Source organism: Polyodon spathula, chromosome 8 (genome assembly GCF_017654505.1).
Source record: "Polyodon spathula isolate WHYD16114869_AA chromosome 8, ASM1765450v1, whole genome shotgun sequence".
Classification (NCBI taxonomy): domain Eukaryota; kingdom Metazoa; phylum Chordata; class Actinopteri; order Acipenseriformes; family Polyodontidae; genus Polyodon; species Polyodon spathula.
In genome coordinates, this window is record NC_054541.1 from 33,565,082 (window position 1) to 33,585,931 (window position 20,850).

General features: G+C 37.6%; 1 protein-coding gene across 1 annotated transcript in view; it reads right to left on the bottom strand.

The window, feature by feature from the left end:
• The window catches only part of LOC121319814 (coiled-coil domain-containing protein 136-like), a 32,084-nt gene extending 11,631 nt beyond the window's left edge, over positions 1-20,453 (bottom strand). The window contains exons 1-4 of the mRNA XM_041257658.1: positions 20,285-20,453; positions 19,815-19,913; positions 773-1,000; positions 100-174 (exon numbers count right to left, since the gene is read on the bottom strand). Coding sequence (XP_041113592.1) covers positions 100-174; positions 773-1,000; positions 19,815-19,866 — 355 coding nt within the window. The 5' untranslated portion in view covers positions 19,867-19,913; positions 20,285-20,453. The remainder of the gene's footprint in view (positions 1-99; positions 175-772; positions 1,001-19,814; positions 19,914-20,284) is intronic.
• Between the last annotated feature and the right edge of the window lie 397 nt (positions 20,454-20,850).

The window sequence follows — 20,850 nt, forward strand, 5'->3', positions numbered from 1 at the left end:
AAATGACACGTACTGTATCAGAGTACAATGTAATTTATTACTGCTGGTTCGGATTGAAACAGTATTGGTATTTACATAGGACAGTAAAGCTCAAGTTACCTTGTAATCTCTGTATCTGCTTAGTGAAGGTCTCAGCCTGATGGGCACTTGCCATGCGTTCATCCTCTAACAGACCTGTTTGGGGTTTAATAATGGTGTTGGGTTAGAGGTGAAATATATACCATAAATCAACCACTCGCTAAGCCAAAGATGAAGGACTAGATCCAATTAAAAAAAAAAAAAAAAACATCTTCTTTGTTATGTACCTGTTTTATGTGATGTGGTCTACATGAGTGAAAGAGGAACATTATGACTTGTTCCAACTGCCGTGCAAAACTCCAAGAAGTGAGTAAACCCCAATCTGCTATCCAGATCTGTGTGCTGTACTATTGGTCATTGAAGATGTCAACAACAGTATAAAAAGCTTGATTTTTTCATTTATTTTTTTATGTAGAGTAGAGAATAACATGTGAATTTGTCTGCTGTCATTTGTGGGAAATGATTTTCATGACAAATTAAAGTGGATGGTTTACTGGATCCCCACAGCTTTTCAGCTAACTGGAATGTTTTTTTTGACATTTTTGACAAACTACTCACTAAAGCAGCAAGACTGTTATACTCATATCCTCTTGGAAAGCACTTTTATGACTAACATAAATTATAATACCGTGGCTGTGGAGCAGTTGTGGCCAAAAAGCATGATATTGGTATATTACAAGGCGTACTTTCTTACCTTGTAACTCCAGAAAGCCCTCCTCGTGTCTCTGGGAGAGTTCCCGTGTCTCCTCCAGCTCGATGAGCAGCTGTATGACCTGGGACCTCAACTCCTCAAGCTCCTGTTCATCTGACATCAGCTCCTCACTTTCCTGTCCCCCAGTCTTCTGCTCTTCTACCTTTACCTTTGTATCCACCGCAGTCAGCTCCACCTCAGGCTTCTCTGGCCTCTCATTATAAGATTCCTCTGTTCAGAAGAAGAAAAATGTTACCTACCTATGAAAGCAAATGTGTCCCAGTGGTTGTTTTTAATATTCACTATAGATATTAACATGGGTGTTAATATTAGGTGTACTGATTCTATAAGTTGTATTTTGCTGATTGAGAGCAAAAATATGGTAGTTATGAACATGGCTACTTAGCCAATGATAATTAAATTTCTGAGCAGTACACTTTTTCTTCCTGTCTAACACACTGCAGATCCGGTCCGGTATACGCTACACACTGCCCCGTTATGTGATTGCAAGCGGTCCAGAACCAGGTTAGTGCCACACTGCACCCTAGTGCAGAAACGTGCACTTCCCTGTACTGTTCTCCTGATTGCCTACCACAGCCACTCGAGCCTGTGTATCCACCTCGTGTATGCTATGCGTGACCATTCCTTTAATAAAAGCATCAATCTTGTTCATCAATATCGCCTTTTAAAGTTTTCAGTGTGTGTAAGGCATGGAGGGCATATAGAAAACTTGTGAAAATCAAAAAGCAGGCTCTAAATGTATTTTAAGTTGCTGAGCACTGCAAAGTCCATCAATGAAAAGAGCTATAGTTGCTAGTTCATGTTTATGAACTGCTCATGCTCCAGTATTACACATCTGAATCAAAACCTGTCTCCAGTGACACTCTTACATCATTAACTATGTAGTAAATCACAAACACATCCATAGATTAAAAAAACAAAAAAAAAAAGTGAGTGTAGTTACCATGGCATCAAAAGTTAATAAGTACGATTCCTTTTAGAAAGATTTGTTAAACATACTGAAACTTTGGAAAGTTGGCTCTTTTGAGCAAAAACTATATATATATATATATATTACTGCTGGTTCGGAAAACAGTATTGGTATTTACATAGGGGGGGGGGGGGGGGGGGGATTCCTCCCTGCCTAAAAACATGTGAAAATGCACACTTTGTTTAATTGAATTGCTTTTGTTTAATTTGGTTAATTTACCTGTATTATTTGTGTTAATTGTTTTATTGTATTTTATCCCCTGCACCTGGCTATCATTGTAAATTAGAGCCAGGTGCAGGGTATTTAAGGAAAGCAGACAGTTTGCTCAGAACGGTGTGGCTGTAGAGTGAGGAGCTCGAGGTGTTATGGTGACGTAAAAACCTACGTTTGGTTTTTATAAAAATCTGTTGGTGTTTATTTTCATGTTGTTTGTCAGGTAAACAGCTCAGCTGTGAATAGCTTAGCATGTGAATAGTCCAGACCCAATGAGAAACTATCCCCCAGTATCATAATCTATGGTTGCTAAGGAATAAAATGAATATATATATATAATTATATATATATATATATATATATATATATATATATATATATATATATACACACAAAAAGATATATCTATATTATAAATTATATATATTGTATTGTATATATATGAATATATAATATATATTATTTTATTACCTAAGTTGTAGAGCCAGGTGCAGGGTAGTTAAGGAAAGCAGCCAGTTTGCTCAGGCTGTGTGTGTCTGTAGAGTGAGGAGCTCGAGGTGTTATGGTGACGTAAAAACCTACGTTTGGTTTTTATAAAAATCTGTTGGTGTTTATTTTCATGTTGTTTGTCAGGTAAACAGCTCAGCTGTGAATACATCCCCTATGTAAAATGTATATATATTTGCTTTGAACATCTTTTCTTTATTTTGGTTTCTAGAGGATTACAGTACTTTTCGTTATTTAGAAATATACCAGTACATTTTAAATGTAGGGATTAAACTCTTCATACAGCAAACCTACAGTCATGATGAAATCCCACTTAAGGGAATTGATGACTATTATACATGTAATGTCCTAGCAGCATACACGAGTCTTGTATGTCAACAAGGAAATCATACAAAGCACAAGAAAAATAGTTGCTAATATGAATCTGAGACATAGAAAATAGCATTGCTTTCTCTGTACCATTTATTATTCACGTATATCCTTTAAACATGATTTGATTGGTGTAAACTTAAATACAGGAAATTATTTTGAAAATATCTATTTCTGTAAATGTCAATAAATTAAATGCAAGTGTAATGGGGAGTGTTGTGTGACACACTGCCATTACAGATTCTGTCTCCTGCTGGTGCTCTAAACCACAAACGCAGATGAGTCCGGGTCTTTGCATTCCAGTCAAGACACTCACTTGCAGTGTGCAGCTTCCATCTTGTCATATAAGTCATTAGCAACAGCACCATACTATAGCAGTGGAAATCAAATCAATTACAGCGAGAATTAATTGGATGGTGGGTGGCACTTAATTAAACCCACATCACCCATAAATCATGTTTATTCAAATTAACAGTTCCATCCAAATTCAGAAGTAATAACAATTTGTCTGCAATGTGTTACTGGATATTATATTTTTGTACCAGTCCATCGCGGTCCATGGTTAAAAATCTTTCTTCACACAGTACTCATATGACAGTGTTTGTGATCATTACTTTTTTTCCATTCACTTTTAATATATCCCATCTTGTGCTGATCTTTGATTCAGTTGCTTTACAGAAGTGCAGTTACCATTCTTGGATAGTAGATGTTGTTGTTATTCTGTACAAAGTTGACACCACTCTTTCCTAAGATACAAATATTTGCCTGTGGATGTTTATCAATTCTGTTGATACAGAGCACTATAGTACTCTACAAACCTTTACTGTCAACAAGCTCTGTACTTCGCAAGGTTCGATGATTAGAAATATACTCTGTGAAATAGCTCCAGTTTGGTTTTTTAATTGTTGTACCCTAAGCTGAGAAAAAATGAATGTCAAAGGTGACTTGAATAACCACAAAATTACCCAGAGTGCAAGCTTGGTGTTCGTGGTAACTAGAAAAGTGAAACGTGAGAATATCTAGAAAGATTGTGAAGTAATTCGGTTGTTTTTAAAGAAATCTCAGATTGTCACACATGTCCTTATCTGATACTGGTTGAGTTGGCATTTGCATTTGCTGGTCCTATGTTATTTTTGTCTTACAGATTATACTTAAATGGTTTTAGGACATTGTTTAACCATTTTTTAAATTAAATCTTAAGGGCATCACGTGGGAACAAACATCGGGATTTAACTGACCCCCTCCTTTACACAGTGATATACAACAACAGCATGCAATGTGCAACATGTTTCTAAAGCAAAAGCCCCCTCTGTTGTTCATTCATTTCTCTGCTGTGCAATCAGCACTCAGGACATCGAATGTAACTTGTAGCTAGTCCGTTAGTCACAGTAGCAAGCCAACTTTTTTATCAGGGTAAGTCGGCATTTGAAAAGAAAGGAATGGTCATAAAAAGCTACACAAGGGAGTTCAAAACAAATTATGTGATTGGTGTTAAAGAAAAAGTCAATTATCCACAAAGATTTCAATTTATAGGATAAAAAGAAGAATATGTCATCGTATATCAAATATTTAGTACACATATTGATTTGTACCAATCACAATACTTTAAAAAACTACTTGTTCTAAATAAATTTAAATTAACTCCACATTTTCTAGGTAAGGGTTGGTCATTTTACAGTAGTACCTATATATATGTAGTGGCTGGTCATTTCACTGCAGTAACTATATAGGAGCTGGTCATTTTACAGTCATACGGTATAATTACAAGAGTAGCCAATAATATCTTTTTAATTACAGACAAGAAATATGCTTGAAAAAATAAAGAAAAATGCAAATCATGGCAGTGAGAGATCTATTCAAAGAAAGGATCCTTGAGGAGGTTCAGAAGCATTTAAACTAGAAAGCAAGGGGGGAGAAATCAACAAAAAAAAACAGATGGGAGACTACATAAAAACAAGGGCCACAACTCAGGTAAGATAGCCATTAAATGTGTGTATCTAAATGCCTCAAAAATGAAATGTTAGAACTTGAAGCTGTTGTACGAACAAGTAACTATGATGTGATAGGTGTTACAGAAACTTGGGTATCCGAGAGTGATGGAGACAAATATAATAATAGTGGGTATACATTGTATAGGAAAGACAGACAGGATAGAAGAGGCGGAGGGGTAGAGCGATACATCAAAAATAGTCTTGAAGCCCAGGTGTCAAATCTGGAACAATGCAGAATCAATATGGGTCAGAATGATGGACAAAAATTAAAATGGCATAATAATAGGGGCATGCTACAGACCACTTGTGATGCGGTAAAGCGATCCCGTGCTGTAATCTAACCTCTTAGCCGCCAGGGGGCTGTGAGCCAGCCTAGAAAAACAGGGAACGTGTGATGCAGTAGTTCTGGTGACCGCTGAAAGGACGGTCGCCATCTTTGTTGAGGGAAACAACACAGAATGTGCTGGAAAGTCACAGATTTGGGAGGCAAGTAGAACGCTGATCACCGATTGGTGTTCTGCTGATTAGGGGGCGTTCTGCAGCACATAAAGGAGGCTGTGGTGTAGCAGTCGAGGCTTGGCCTTGAAGCTACACAGAAGTACAGGACAGGTGCTGATGAATTTTTTGTAAAATAAATGCTAGCTGTGATTTTTCGGCAGACTTGAACAAACTGCTTTAGAAGGGAGACAATAACCAGGAGGCTGGATAGCAGACCGGCCAGAAAGGCAAGAACAGCCACCCAGAGCCTGGATAATTTTACTTTGTTGTTTATTTGTTTTGGTTGAACTCTCAACCTTTCAATTAGCATTTTGCCTTTGTTTGGACATTTTCCTTTGTTTATTGTCCCATCCTGGATACCACTGTCGGTAAGCAAGAGTCAGGTTTTATGTTCTGAAGTACTTAAGAAAGACCATAAATGAATCAGTACTAATTAAAAAATAATAAAGGAAAAGAAAGAAAACTTTAGAAAACCACACCATTTTCTGGACTTTATTATATTACATCTCCACATTATTATAATCAGATACTGAGCAAAATAATCTGTTATACAATGACATTAGATATGTGAGTAGCAAAGGAGAAGCCATACTAATGAGGGATATCAACTTCCCTGATATAAAATGGGAAAAACCAGTGGGGAGCACGAAAGACAAAATTGAAATGGTAGAAATGACAAAAGACTGCTTCCTAACACAATTTGTCAAGGCACTAACTGGGGGGGGGGGCATGCCTTGATTTAGTCTTTTCAAATAACAAATACAGAATAACTAAAACAGAGGTCAGACAACCATTGGCAAACTCAGATCACAACATGGTCTCATTTGAAGTGCTTTTTAAAACCCAAAAAGTAATGACTAAAGCTAAGGTTTACAATTTTAAAAAGGCAAACTATGAAGGAATGAAACAGAGACTAACAGAAGTAGATTGGAGTAAAATAGAGAAAACATGCACAGAGAAAAAAAAATGTATTACTAGAGGCGCAAAGATCAATTAAAAAAAACATTCAGAGAAAAAAGGCACTTTACAGAGTGTTTAAAAGGGACCAAGAACAAAGTACACAGAAAGAGTACTTGCAACTGCAAGCGAAAGTCAAAAAGGAAGTTAGAAAGGCCAAGAGACAGATAAAAATGAACATTGCCAAGGAGGCTAAAACCAATTCCAAAAAGTTTTTCCAATATTATAACAGTAAAAGAACATTCAAGGAGGAAGTAAAATGTATAAGAGATACAAATTGTAACATCAAAAGATGAAGAGATAAAAATAGCAAATATATTGCATGATTACTTTTCACAAGTTTTTACAAAGAAGGATACGGACAACATGCCCCACATGTCGAACTGTTCCTATTCAGTTTTAAATAACTTTAGCATAACAGAGGCAGAAATGTTAAAGGGACAGGAGCTCTAAAAATAAACAAATTCCCTGGGCTAGATGAGATCCTCCCAATAGTACTCAAAGAAATTAAAGAAGTTATTTACAAACTGCTAACCAAAATCATGCAACAGTCTCTTGAGACAGGGGTTGTACCGATAGACTGGAGAATTGCAAACGTAATACCTACCTACAAAAAGGGAGACCAAACTGAACAAGGTAACTGCAGACCAATAAGCCTGACTTCTATTATATGGAAACTATAATAAGATCCAAAATGCAAAATTACCTCTATGGTAACAGCATCCTGGGAGACAGTCAGCGTGGTTTTAGGAAAGAGGAGATTGTGTCTAACTAACCTGCATGATTTTTTTGAGGATGCAACATCGACAATGGATAATTGCAAAGCATTTTTTTATTATTTAGATTTCCTGAAAACTTTTCACAAAGTCCTGCATAAAAGATTAATTCTCAAACTGAACACAATAGGGATTCAAGGGAATGCATGTACATGGGTTAGGGAGTGGTTAACATGTAGAAAATGGAAAGTACTGATTAGAGAAGAAACCTCAAAATGGAGCGAGGTAACCAGTGGAGTACCACAGAGATCAGTATTAGATCCTTTGCTCTTCCTAATCTACATTAATGACAGAGTCTGGTATAGTAAACAAACTTATTAAATTTGCAGATAACACAAAAATAGGAGGAGTGGCAAACACTGTTGCAGCAGCAAAGGTCATTCAAAATGATCTAGACAGCATTCAGAACTGGGCAGACACATGGCAAATGGCATTTAATATAGAAAAGTGTAAGGTACTGCACTCAGGCAATAAAAATATATACCATATGGGAAACATTGAAATTGAAGAAGGAATCAATGAAAAAAATCTAGGAGTTTATGTTGTCTCAGAGATGTCTTCATCTAGACAATGTGGGGAAGCTATAAAAAAGGCCAACAAAATGGTAAGCTATATAGCAAAAAGTGTTGAATTTAAATCAAGGGAAGCAATGTTAAAAAATGACAATGCATTAGTAAGACCTCATCTAGAATATTTTGTTCAGTTCTGGTCACCTCACTACAAAAGGATATTGCTGCTGTAGAAAGAGTGTAAAGAAGAGCGACCAGAATTATTCCTGGTTTAAAAGGCATGTCACATGCAGGCAGGCTAAAAGAATTGAATCTATTCCGTCTTGAACAAAGACTACTCAGCAATCTGATTCAAGCATTCAAAATTCTAAAAGGGATATTTTAAACCTGAAAAAAGAAACAAGGACCAGGGGTCACAAATGGAGATTAGATAAGGGGGAGGTCAAAACAGAAAATAGGGGTCACTTTTTTACATAGAGAATTGTGACAGTCTGGAACCAACTCCCCAGTAATGTTGTTGAAGCTGACACCCTAGAATCCTTCAAGAAGCTGCCTGATGAGATTCTGGGATCAATAAGCTACTAACAACCAAACAAGCAAGATGGGTCAAATGGCCTCCTCTCATTTGTAAACTTTCTTATGTTCTTATGGAAAATCAACACCCTGTTATTGGTATTAAATCACATTGCGAATGTGACCAGCCCAGCTGACTTCAGTATACAGATAACACATCAACACCCCTTCCACCATCACTGCTGAGGCTTGTAGCTAGATCCTGATATAATGTTTTTTTTTTTTTTTTAATTTAGTAGTCACCAATTAGTTTGTTTAGCACAGCTCACCGCTATCACCCCTACGATGTCTCGGGAGAGGCGAACACGAACACACGTTGTCCTCCGAAGCGTGTGCCGTTAGCCGTCCGCATCTTTACACACTGCAGACTCACACCATGCAGCCACCCAGAGCTACAGCATTGCAGGACAACGTAGCCCTGGGCAGCTTACAGGCCAGACCACAGGGGTCGCTGGTGCGTGGTAAGCCGAAGACACCCTGGCCGATCTAACCCTCCATCCCTCCGGGCATCGCCCCCTGGGAGGTCTCGTCCTATGTCGGCAAAGGAATAGCCGGGACTCGAACCAACAATAATGTCTTTTTATAGCCAGTGTCTAACTTTCCTGAGATTTAAGTAACTGTATACCTCCCCTGGCAGCTTCTGGTTAGAGAAAAGGATGCACTCTTATGACATTGCTTCTATCCATATTTAACAACCAAATAAGAATGAGGTACAATCAGTTGTATATCACATGATATTTAAATAAAACAGTGTAAATGACTGGGAAAGAAATAGATTCATTGAGGATGGGGGGGGGACATTACACCTTAATAGCAAATTTACATTGCAGTTGACCCAGTCCACCCTCATTTGAATTTCTGGAAGAAATTGGAATAAACATAAGGTCCTAGTTTATCAATGTGTTACAGTGGTGGCAGTGGAAAAATTCGGTCCAATAATTTAAATAGATCCAAGGAGCTAAATTCATCAGAGTAAGTGGCATAATATTGTTGCTGGAAGGTTTAAGACTATTTTCTGCCAATTACGGCTCAATTTAACTTCCATGATCAATTTCCTTCACTGGTGTCAATTCAAAATAGTAAAACAGACTGTTTGGATTGTGATATACTGAATTCATTGCATGTGCAGAGGGACACATTCAATTGCAGTATTTCCTTTGCCAGCCTTATAAATTGAAGATAATTTCATCAACTTCAAGAATCCATGTGCTCCTCTCCAGCAGAAATAACAGTACATATTGCAAGTGTTTATGATTGTTAGTATAACAATTACAGAATTTAAGCAAGCCAGCATCTTGAAATATGTATAAATTGTGAAAGACTATAAACGCTAAAAGACAGTGAATGGGTTGTGTAAAGTTTGCAGAGATAAATATGTCGTTAGCCTGTTTACTCTATGTGTTTACATGTTTAGAGGTACGTTCTTCAAAAGGGGAGTATCATTTTAAATGCACAGCACTAGCATTAAAATGGCAGATTTAAGTGCCTGCAGGCTGATCCATAACCCAATTAAATCAAATGAGATAAAGCTCTGTTCTACGTTACATTTATTCTTTGCCTATCTCGCGATGCACAAACCTGATGTTTAGGAATGCTCCATTTTTTCCACTGCATTTTATATTACACACAGTGCATAATTAGGGAGTTCAAATCTGGTGGTGATGTCAGAATATTCCTGATTCCTGAGGAAAAGCTGATTAATTGAATATAACTTGAGACACATCTCAATTTGTAATCCACGGAGAGGAAAATGTCTCTAATCTCAATGCATCACATTAACAGTCTTTTAAGGCATCCTGTGAGACCATGCAAACGACCAACCACACAGATCTGTGGCTGAGGTGTTGAATGGACTCTTTGTGTTTTTTAATCGTGTGTTAACTATAGGGCTTCAAATCTGTACCTAGTGACCTGTGCCAGTCTCTGAATTACTAACACATTAGTGTTTTTGCATCTGGTCAAATGCAAATAAACATGGGACAGCAGTACGGAAGCTTTTACAAATTAGCACACACAATTATCAAGATTAGTCACTCAGAATATCTCTTCTTTTCCAGTAGGGTGAGATACCGATTGACCTTTATACTGTAATAATACTAATGCAATATGAACTTTTATATTGTATTAGTATTATTACAGCTTTTACCATACTCGCTGCAAAAGTAAGGTAAATGCAACATCATTCAAAACTTGTATGACTTTATTTACATTTAAATTCATAGGAGTGTATAAGTAAGTGTTCATTCAAATAAGTACATGTTCAAACAAATAGCCATAGATAGAAAAGCACACCTATAATGTTTTTACACCTAATAATAATAATTATTATTATTATTTATTCCAATGCTATTGCTCTGTGATATTCAAAAAACATTATTCATACAGAATATTTTAAGTAAAAAAAATGAAGGACGTTTTGTGCTGATTCTGCGAGGTTTATCAGTCCAATTTCTAATTCTTACCCATTCAGCCAATGGAGAGCAGATATTAACCTAAACCAGTTCATTTTCATCATTGTTCTTGAAAAAGCCATTAATATTTGATAGGTAGGTAATGAGTTAGTAATGAGGTACTGTAAAAAGAGAAACACAAGGCAACAGCTATACCTACAGGCCAATGTCAAAAACAATTGCTGTTCCATTTTACAATGACAGTTTCCAATCTGTGATATTTTAGAAGGTCCATTTAACTCCAGCTGCTCTAGTTCCCTTTGACAAATAAGTAAATGATTATATATATATACAGTCTATGCAGTAACAGTATAGTATATAGTTCCTCGATGTTGTCAGCAGTTTTCAAGGCCTAATGAGTTAGTTTCAGTCCAGTGCTCAGTTAATTGGATTCTATAGCAATAGGGCCAGATTAAGAAACAGGGCCACAGGACAACTAATATCTCTGGGCCCCCCAACCCTCACAATTAAAATAATATGAATGCATGTTAGCCTTATTATTTAAAGCTTGATCATTTAATTGGGATATTTCTTATTTAATACATTAGTTTGCATTAATATTATTCAAAATACAATTGAAGATTGTGTGGGCTTAAATGTCCTCCTGTAATCCTAATTAACCCTGTACTGGTATCCTTCTCTTGTCGACTTAGAATAGCTTCTTTGACTAAAACCAGAAATATGCATTGCAACCAGCAACTTCTCCAGATATTAGGTTGTTTAACACTTTCTCAGAAATGGTTGGGGGTTGCTTGGCAACCAATGGTATGAAACAAAAAAGAAGCCTTGATGTAAGCAGAGCTGTGACAATGAACAGCTCTGAACGAGGTGTCAGTTTTCTACTGATTTATACAGTTTTAATCACATGTAAACTAAAATGTGTGTAGATTTTGCATTTTTATTTAAGAGGATATTACACAGTATATATGGGACCAAAATAATGTGTTTTAAAAATAAATAAAAGTCTGTCTTCAAATTGTTCAACTTTAAGAAATGAACCTTATCTACTGAACATATAATGTGGGAAAAGACAAAAAGCCACTGTGTTCAAAACTGCAACCAAAATATATTCCATAAAACTGGATGAAAGATAAATGTTGCAAAAGTCATTGGAAAGGTTTGATTTTTTTTTCACCAAGCTCACAGATTATGTGAAAAATAATACAGTAAATCATAAATCTACTTTCTGTAGATTTGGTCAGAAAGACACCAACATTGTTGCCTAGTTACACAAACAGGTGATTGCCAATGAAGTAAGAGAAAACTTAATGTTGCTGAGGGGTTATAACAAAGTGCCCGCCCCTGTGTATATTATCTGTTATGTGTTGCGTGTGGTGTGTTTAAATGTTGGTGTATAGACATTGGTACACGGGATATAAATGGGTCTGTGTAACACGAGTGTTTAAAAATGTATATGTGTATTTAGGCACGAGGATTGCACAGCACTTCACGTGCAAGTAAAATGTAGTAATATGTGAGCACGGGGAATTGCACTTTATTAATTCACGTGCTGGGATTCAAGTGAATAATTAATTGGTAATTGAATCCCAGCACAATAGTATATATAGATGCACGTTGTCACATACTGGGGTTGGGTGTTCGGTGAGTGGAGAACGGGATTGGAGACGGAGGAAATAAGCAGTAGTAGTAGTAGTAGTAATAAGAGGAGAAAGAATCCGCTCACCGTGTTTGTCAGTGTCTGTCCGTGCAACGTTTTGTTAAGTTTAGTCTGTTTTTGTTTGTCTATTTATTTTGGCGTAGAGTGCCGTGTCCTGTGTTTTTCGTGTTTGTTAAACCTTTTATTTTGTATTAAACCGGCGGCAACAGGCGTCTTCATCACTTCATTTCATCCGTCCTGTGTTTTGTGTATTTCATTACTTTTCCTGGCTCTGACGCCGCCCACTTCGGCCGTCTCTGTGACAGGGGTTAATTCCTGCAGTCAGTGGTATAGCAAAGACATAGGAGTTAGGACAGTTTCGTTTTTTTTTTTTCTAATACAATACACTACACCAATGAGACTTGGTGGCTCACACGATAAAGGCTGCAATAGCTGGCTCTACGTTTCCTAATTCTTACTTATTATGGAACTGTGTGTCCGTGGTGCTTGTCATCCTAGACTCATTCTTAAATGAGATGTGATGGCCACTCACCTAAACAGAATCTGTTTTGCAACATCTAAAGATCCATACACCATAGAAAGCCTCTGCGCAATGCAGTCCTGCTGCATTTTACAATGTTCTACACTACTAAACGCAGAGTGGAATAATTGTGAAAATTTTATACAGGAGCAAACATTTTTAAATTGAGTGTTTTGCGCAGTATTAGAGTGGGTTCACGTGCTTTGCATCCTTTTTGTTTTGTGGAAGGACATGGATTATTCAAAGCCCTTCTTATGCTTGAAAAGCAGACAAGTATTACAAGAACCATAATGCAATGGAGTTGAGTGCTGCACTTCAAGGTGGAGACTGGTAGAGTCTGACATACCTGATGTGTGTCAATGTACTGTATTAAATGATGTGAGTTTATTGACTTGACCTATAGAACATGGACAGTGTCATGGACGGCTCAATTGGAATCACTTATGGGCAGCACCGACCTGATCTCACTTGAGATATCCATATCTAATAACAGGGCTGGATTAACCCATCACAGGGCCTGAGGCAAATATACACTTTTGGGCCCCTGAATAAGAACGAATAGCTGGTATAAGTATATTAGCTTCTATACCTCACACGCCACCAGTTTGCAAAATGTCACTTTTACAGGTTGCATTAAAATATCATATAATGTCATCATACATAAAATTTGATAGTTGTGAAATTTGTATAGACAGGCAAATATGAATTCCATTCCAAAACACTTTAGTATGAGGACAGGAATAAAATAAGTGTTCCAAAAAATCAGTATTAGATAGACAAAATACACAGCAGTTATTTTCAAAGCAAAATCTTTTATGAAGAAACTCACTGGATGGATATAGAGCTAATGATTTTAAAGTGAGTTTCTTTAGTTTTCGGTAGAATTGGACAGGTTAAATGAAAGGTTCTTGATTTTCTAAGCCTTAACTGAACCGTGATGTCATGCTTGTAATTTGATTTGAAATCATTAAATATGGCCATAATTAGAGCACCGTAAAGCCATTTGTTATTACATTTATTATTTAGAAAGTTTAAACCATTAATCACGCACTGTGCTGAACGAATCTGACAGAAACAGTTTAATTGAACAAAATCGGAAAAACCTGAAGCCTACTTCAAATCCCATAGTCGTATGTTTAACAAAGGAAAGTTATTCCTATTGAGATGGCTGTTTCCCTGCAGGATTCCGCAAAGCAATGTGTGTGCAATCTATAACCCCCAGGACAGATGGAAATCTTGCTATTTAAAAAAAAAAAATCTCCCTTTGGTTGTGAGGGAACACAATATCATTGCATGTCCTCTTCACTGATGAAGTAGTTACTTGATTAATAGTATGGGACATGGAGGCTTGACTAATGCCCACCCTATCTCCTCCAGGATGCTGAAATGATCCAGAGGCATAGAAACCGAAAGCCAGTAGCACTTTACGATGGACAGGTAGGACTATATTCCTTTCTGACGGACACTCTAGTCTAAATCATCCTTTATCGCTTCACAGAGACCAATAATTACAGTCCTCATCTGGCAAATCAAGAAAGCTGACCCTGGGACAGTAAATTATTTCTGTTTCGATTGTGCCTCGTCTGTTCTGCATGAGCACTGCATTAGCTTCCAGAAACAGTGGCAAAACCTCAATTTCAGCTAGATACAAAAAGCACTATTCAGAATCCTTTATATAAATCAGGAGAATCAATTGAACACCTCCTGACTAGGGGAACACATTTGACCAAAATTATAAGTAATAACTGAAATTTTGACAATGACAATCACACATGGGAATTCAAAAAGGGGCATTTTGATGTGTAAATGAAGCATTGGAGATGTCTATTCAAGTGTATTCTCCTAGTGGAATTTAAAACGGAAACAGGAGAATCTTTCTTAGAATAACCCCAAATACCCAAATTCCCCTTCGTGAGAATCGCTAATAGGAGAATACATTCAAAAATTGCATAAATTCTCCTCAGATGTCCCTCCGAGAATAGACCCCCATATGTTAATTGTTAGCGAGTTTAAAAAATGTGATACTTCTATATACAGTGGAATCTCAGAAGTATTCACCCTCCCTTGGACTTTTCCACATTTTATTGTGTTACAACATGAATCAAAATGGATTTAATTAGGAGTTTTTGCCACTGAACAACACAAAAAAAGTCCATAATGTCAAAGTGAAAAATAAAATCTGCAAATTGTTCTAAATTAATTACAAATAAAAAACAGAAAATAACTGATTGCATAAATATTCACCCCCTTGAGTCAATATTTGGTAGAGGCACCTTTGGCAGCAATTACAGCCATGAGTCTATTTGGATAAGTCTCTACCAGCGTTGTTCATCTGGACACTGCAATATTTGCCCATTCTTCTTTGCAAAATTGCTCAAGCTCCGTCAAGTTGGAATGGGACGGGCTTTGACTGGGCCACTCCAGGACATTTTGTTTTAAGCCACTCCAGTGTGGCTTTGACTGTATGTACAATAACATGTAGAAAAGTCCAAGGGGGTGAATACTGTTGAGAGCCACTGTATAGGGCCCTATGAAATCAGCATTAACGAGAACACGGAAGCACTCCCAGCATCAAAAGTGGAATCTAATGCTGTATGGGGTGTTTTTTTTTTTTTTTTAATTTGGCAGTAGAGCTTAATCTTGAATTTAAATATTTGAAAGGAAAATGTGAAACCTTTGAAATGTGTACATACTGTGTACAGTACAGGTCAGGCAGTCATAGCTGCCATGCTGCAGGGTAGGCATTAACTACTTTGCTGGTTATTGCTTAGTGACGCAAAGACCATAGATAGTCTATATACAAAGATACTCAACTCCCCCTTTAGTTCTGTCACGCTGCATGCAAAGGGCTATGGGATACAGAGAGAGCTTGGGAAATTTTTTTCTATTGAGTCAATGAAGCATCAAACTTTTGAAATAAATTTCACTTTTGCCTAAGGTTTCTTGAACAAAACGGCAACATTGGCAAATTACGACAGGATGTCATTATTAGGAAAACCACAATTTTCTGAGCACAGTCAGTATTGTGGCGCATGCGTAGAAATACAGAGTAAGAGCAGAGTAAGAAGAGTAAACACTTCCCTTCCCAGAAAGTTTGACATCTGGAGTTGCTGGTCCCCTAAACATTATTTTCCTATTCCTACTCTGTTGTGATTCTATTTTGTACCCTTCATTATCTGTAAGCGTTTTTGCCTCAGTTTCGTAGGTTTGAAAGTCATTCCTGGCCTGTCTGACAAAGTCAGTAAGTGAGTTGTACAGAATGAAAACCAAAGACATATCTATTTGCACTTGCTGAAGAGATATCCCACACTACTGTCATAACTGCAGTTTCCAGATTGACCATTGCAGCCCTTCACTAGTGTGTTTCGTGTTGAGCGGCTTTTGGGTTTCTATTACTAACAGATATTTCAGTCAAAGCATCCTGAATGACTCTATAGCCAAATCGTAAAGCCTCCATTGCATCAGCTCTTGCAGACCAACTAGCTGCAGAAAGACTTTCCAGTGTGAGACCTTTGTTACATTTTTCAAGGTGAGATGTGAGCACTTCCCAATTACACGAAGCAGAAAATATGTTGTACAGACTTTGAATAAAGCTGAAAGATGAAACAGCATTCAAACAGCATTTTGCAGCACATGAACCAACTAAATTTAGACACTGTGCTTAACACGGAACATAGTCAGGAAGAAGGTTTTGATCTCTAATCCTTACCTGAAGCCCAGAATATTTACCAGACATGTTGCAAGCATTGTCATAGCTCTAACCACAACAGTCACCGATATCAGTATCAAATTACTGTAGCAATGATGTGATGGTTCTCTCCACATGTTCAGCACTATGGCCATGAATGGGTATGAATTTCAAAAAACGCCCAATAAGGTCGCCATTCTGTTGCGCACACCTGACTATCATTACGATGTGAGCTAGCTCGGGAGCAGAATCCACAATATTGCAATAATACCTGCAATTTTTTATTTCGCTGACAATTCAACTCTGAACTTTATCAGACATCAGCTGAATAAATTTGTCACAAGTAATTAGGCATTCCTTTGCCAGCACTTTCATATTTTGTTAGATGCTTTGATAGAAGCGGATCTAAGCGACTGATCAGTCCCAAAAAGTTACCGTTTTGCAGTGATGAAATCATTTGGTTTTCACCACGGAAAGACAGGCCCTGTTCAGCTAGAACCTGCATTATAGCAACAACACGTTTTAAAATATTTAGCCAGTATGTCCGCTCCGCATTGAACTGGTTACCTAAATGACAATCGACACGTGCCTTAGTATCTCTGCGTGAGGTGAGACAAACCGCTGCACTGCGATGGTCGCTGGAGTTTTCATGTTTGTACAAACGATTGGTACAATTTTTCCATTTATTGAATCCTGAAGTAAAGGACAACTTTTTCGTAGAAAACAATTTGCAGACATAGCAGTAGACAGGTCTTGCAGAAAGACAGCATACTAACCATTCTCTTGATAGTACCATTTTGTTTTCCTCAATAAAAATGTTCCTTAGTCAGGCACCGGTTTTTAGTTCCATACCTGCGCAATGAAGCAGAGACATCGCCAATGTTTTGGCATGGCTGGTTTAACGAGTGGCCCAGTTTTTCATTGATTGATGTCCACTCAGCAGAATTGCCAGAAAAGGTTGTATGGCTCTGTTTGGACTGTAAGGTTGTGCTTCAGCCTCATCAGTGGTTTCAACTAGTTGGTTGCAGTTGGTAAAGAATCCTCTACTGTGGTGGTTCTGGGCTTTCATCAACTGACATGGAGAAGGATGACAGATATGAATTTACTATTTGTAAGAGTCCTTCTAATGCCCAGCTTTGCCGCTTGCATTATTTTTCCTCCCATTTCTTATGTTTACGATTTGCAGCTCCCGAAAGAGACATAGTTGCTTTACTGTATTCAAACAAACTTAAACTGACTGGCTTGGAATTTACTTGTGTCCCCGCACAGGAAGTGAGCGTGACAATAATAAATTCCGGGTCAGCGAGTTTGATTTTGTGTGAAAACAAGTGAGATACACTTCCTCAGTTGAAGTGTCAGTGAGTGAATTTCTACAGGCTGCACGCTTTGGTTTCCTAATTTCTTGCATGCTCTCCTGATTTGCTGTGCTTCATTTCTGTTCCTCTCGCTCTCAAGAGAGCAGGGCATCAGCTCTTCTTACCCCCCCCCCCCCCCCCCCCCCCATGACTTTGGGCCATAATCATAGTAATGAACTGTGTGAGAGTTTGTCTCTCGGAAACTGGACAAATTGAACACACATCACTGGACTTAAAGCTCCAACAATATCCTCTTCCAAATTGAAATTCTACGAATATTATTTTTTTGCTTGTTTGTTTTCTAGTTAACTACTGTACATGTATCTGTTTTCTCTATCAAGGCTATAGAAAAAAAGGCATCTTAGGTACACTTATGTGCATTTGAAGAATGAACATACACAGTTGTTCACTGTGTAAATGATGTCCAATGTGCATCAATAGTCTTTTCACCGAACAATATACTGTACACCTTGCTTCTGCACACGGCTCAGCTCCTGAAAACAGCATAGTGAATTGCAGTGTGGGAGGGCATGAATTATTCAAAGCCTCTTCCTTACACGGCTTTGAAGCAGTAAGTATAAATAAGAACCGTATTGCAGTGGATATTGTGTAATAGTGGATGCTTATTCTAATCTAAAAGTAAAAGCAATGATGCATTGTTTAAATGTTTAAAATGAGATGTTAAGTGTTTTTGAAACTGAGCAACCTAACTCCTCTGTTTGAACCATCGTCACTGTCGCTATGGTGACCACCACCACTACCCTCCCAACACACACGCACTCCAATGTGGGCTACACAGATGTCTGCTTAGGCTTGCTGCAGAACCCACCTTTAATAAAAGAAGATGGTCATCTGTAGTGACTATTGAAGGGATTCGTTTTTATAACACAGTACAATTAGCTGCGAAAATGGATTATTCTCTAATAATATAACTTGATTAACATAGTGTCTCGTTGTTAACTGTTAATAAGGTATACACAATATAATTATGAGAGACTACGTAGTCATTTTAAATTAAATTCAAATAAACCACTGACCATATAAACCTGTGAAAGGGACCGTGTTTTTGAAATATATGAATATTACAAGAAATATAATACCAAAAGCATAAATAAATTAACAGGACACAAGACACACAGGAAGTGCCACCTAAGTTAGCTATCATTAAATTTTAATGACATGTTAAGTAATTTAACACATTCGAGAAGTGGCTATCTTTACTTGCAACAAGTTTAACAGTACTGTCAACTTTCATTAAAAAAGAAAACTCACAGGGACATGCTATTAGCTAAGTAGGTCAGGGTAATTTTTGGTTGAAAAGAAAATCTCCTGAAATAGAGCTCAAGGTATAACAGTATTATGCATTACGCAGGTACAGAATATAATATATTAGATGGAATATAACCATTTATTGAGTCAGTTAATTTCCCAGAATATGCGCATTGCTGAAATGTTATTATATTTAGTAACTCTTTATGGTACAGACAATAATTATCAGTTATTATTATCTTTTAATTTATATTCTTTCTTTATTACTCCAACCTTAAATTATACAATTAATTAACAGAAACAGAGACCCAACATACATCAGAAAGAAAGTGAGCCTGTTAACTTCATTAAGTGCAGTGCCCTTTGCATTACCGGTACATGAATTTAAACTTGTATTTCTCTGTCCCAACACCCAACCTAAATGATGTCATAATATTAATACTGCTATGAAAACAAATAAGACAATGCAATGTTGCTAACTAAGTTATCAGCCTGTACATACAAATCAGAAGTACTACGTACATTGCAGCATTGTGATATTTTTAGCATAAATCCCAAACCCCAATGCTATTAAATACAGTACATATTCTATTTAAATTTGCTGTCATGTCTACAAAGTAGTAGACCCCAAAAAAACATCCCTGAATGAGAAATACACCCCACCCCCAGTTCAGCTCAGACAGATAGATTAAACTAATCCTTCTTGCACTGTTAATTTAATGTCTGTTAGTCAGAAACAAACAGCAAGGCTGGACACTGACCTGCAGTGTCCCCGACCTCTTCCATCAGTGGAGGTAGGCGAGTTCCATCCATCGCTGTTGTTGCTGGCTGAAGACAGTAAGACGAGCTGATGCCCTGCTCTTGAGAGCGAGAGGAACAGAAATGAAGCACAGCAAATCAGGAGAGCATTCAAGAAATTAGGAAACCAAAGACAAGGCCTTGAATAACTCCTCAATATCCACAAAAGCAAGGCTCTGCTACTTCAATTATAGACACTATGAGCAAAGAGCTGGTAGGACTGGAGGTAAAAGGAAAGCTATCTTTCCAAACCCAGCTCCTTGCAGCTTTATTTAGATAAAATCTCTCTCTCTCTCTCTCTCTCTCTCTCTCTCTCTCTCTCTCTCTCTCTCTCTCTCTCTCTCTCTCTCTCTCTCACACACACACACACACACACACACACACACACAGACATACGCACACACTGCTCCTGTGACAAGCTAGTCTTATTTACCCTTAATAAGATCCAGGTCTTTAAGCTCAAGAGACTTCAATTAATTTTCCTACATCTAACTGTTCATCTCCATTCTCCTCAAAAGTGTTTTTTCTGCGCCTTCCTTGGCATTAGTGAGTTAACTGTAATTAGCACAAGCTCTGGCGCTTAATGGTATTGTGCGTTTCTATGTCATGCTCCTCTCTCTCTCTCTCTCTCTCTCTCTCTCTCTCTCTCTGCACAGCTGGTCTTTAACCATTTGAGAGGTAGCTCTCATGTGCTTAGCCAATCAGCTGGGCACCCTTTGCTACCAGTCTGAAATATGTCAGACGTAATCACAGTCATTAATATACGAGTGATGTGAAATGGCAGAACTTAACCCCTTGCCTTCCTGCACCCAGCTGCACCAAAAAGTATTAAAACACTGCTGTCTTTCAAAAGAGCTGGAATCAAATAAGTGCAGCATCTGCTTGTATACTGTAAGTGAGATGTGGTAGAGGTTCTATGCAGAATTTACAGGCACATGCGGCATGTTGAACCCACAAGTAAATAGCCCCAGACACAGGTAAGGGAATACGTTTGCAGAA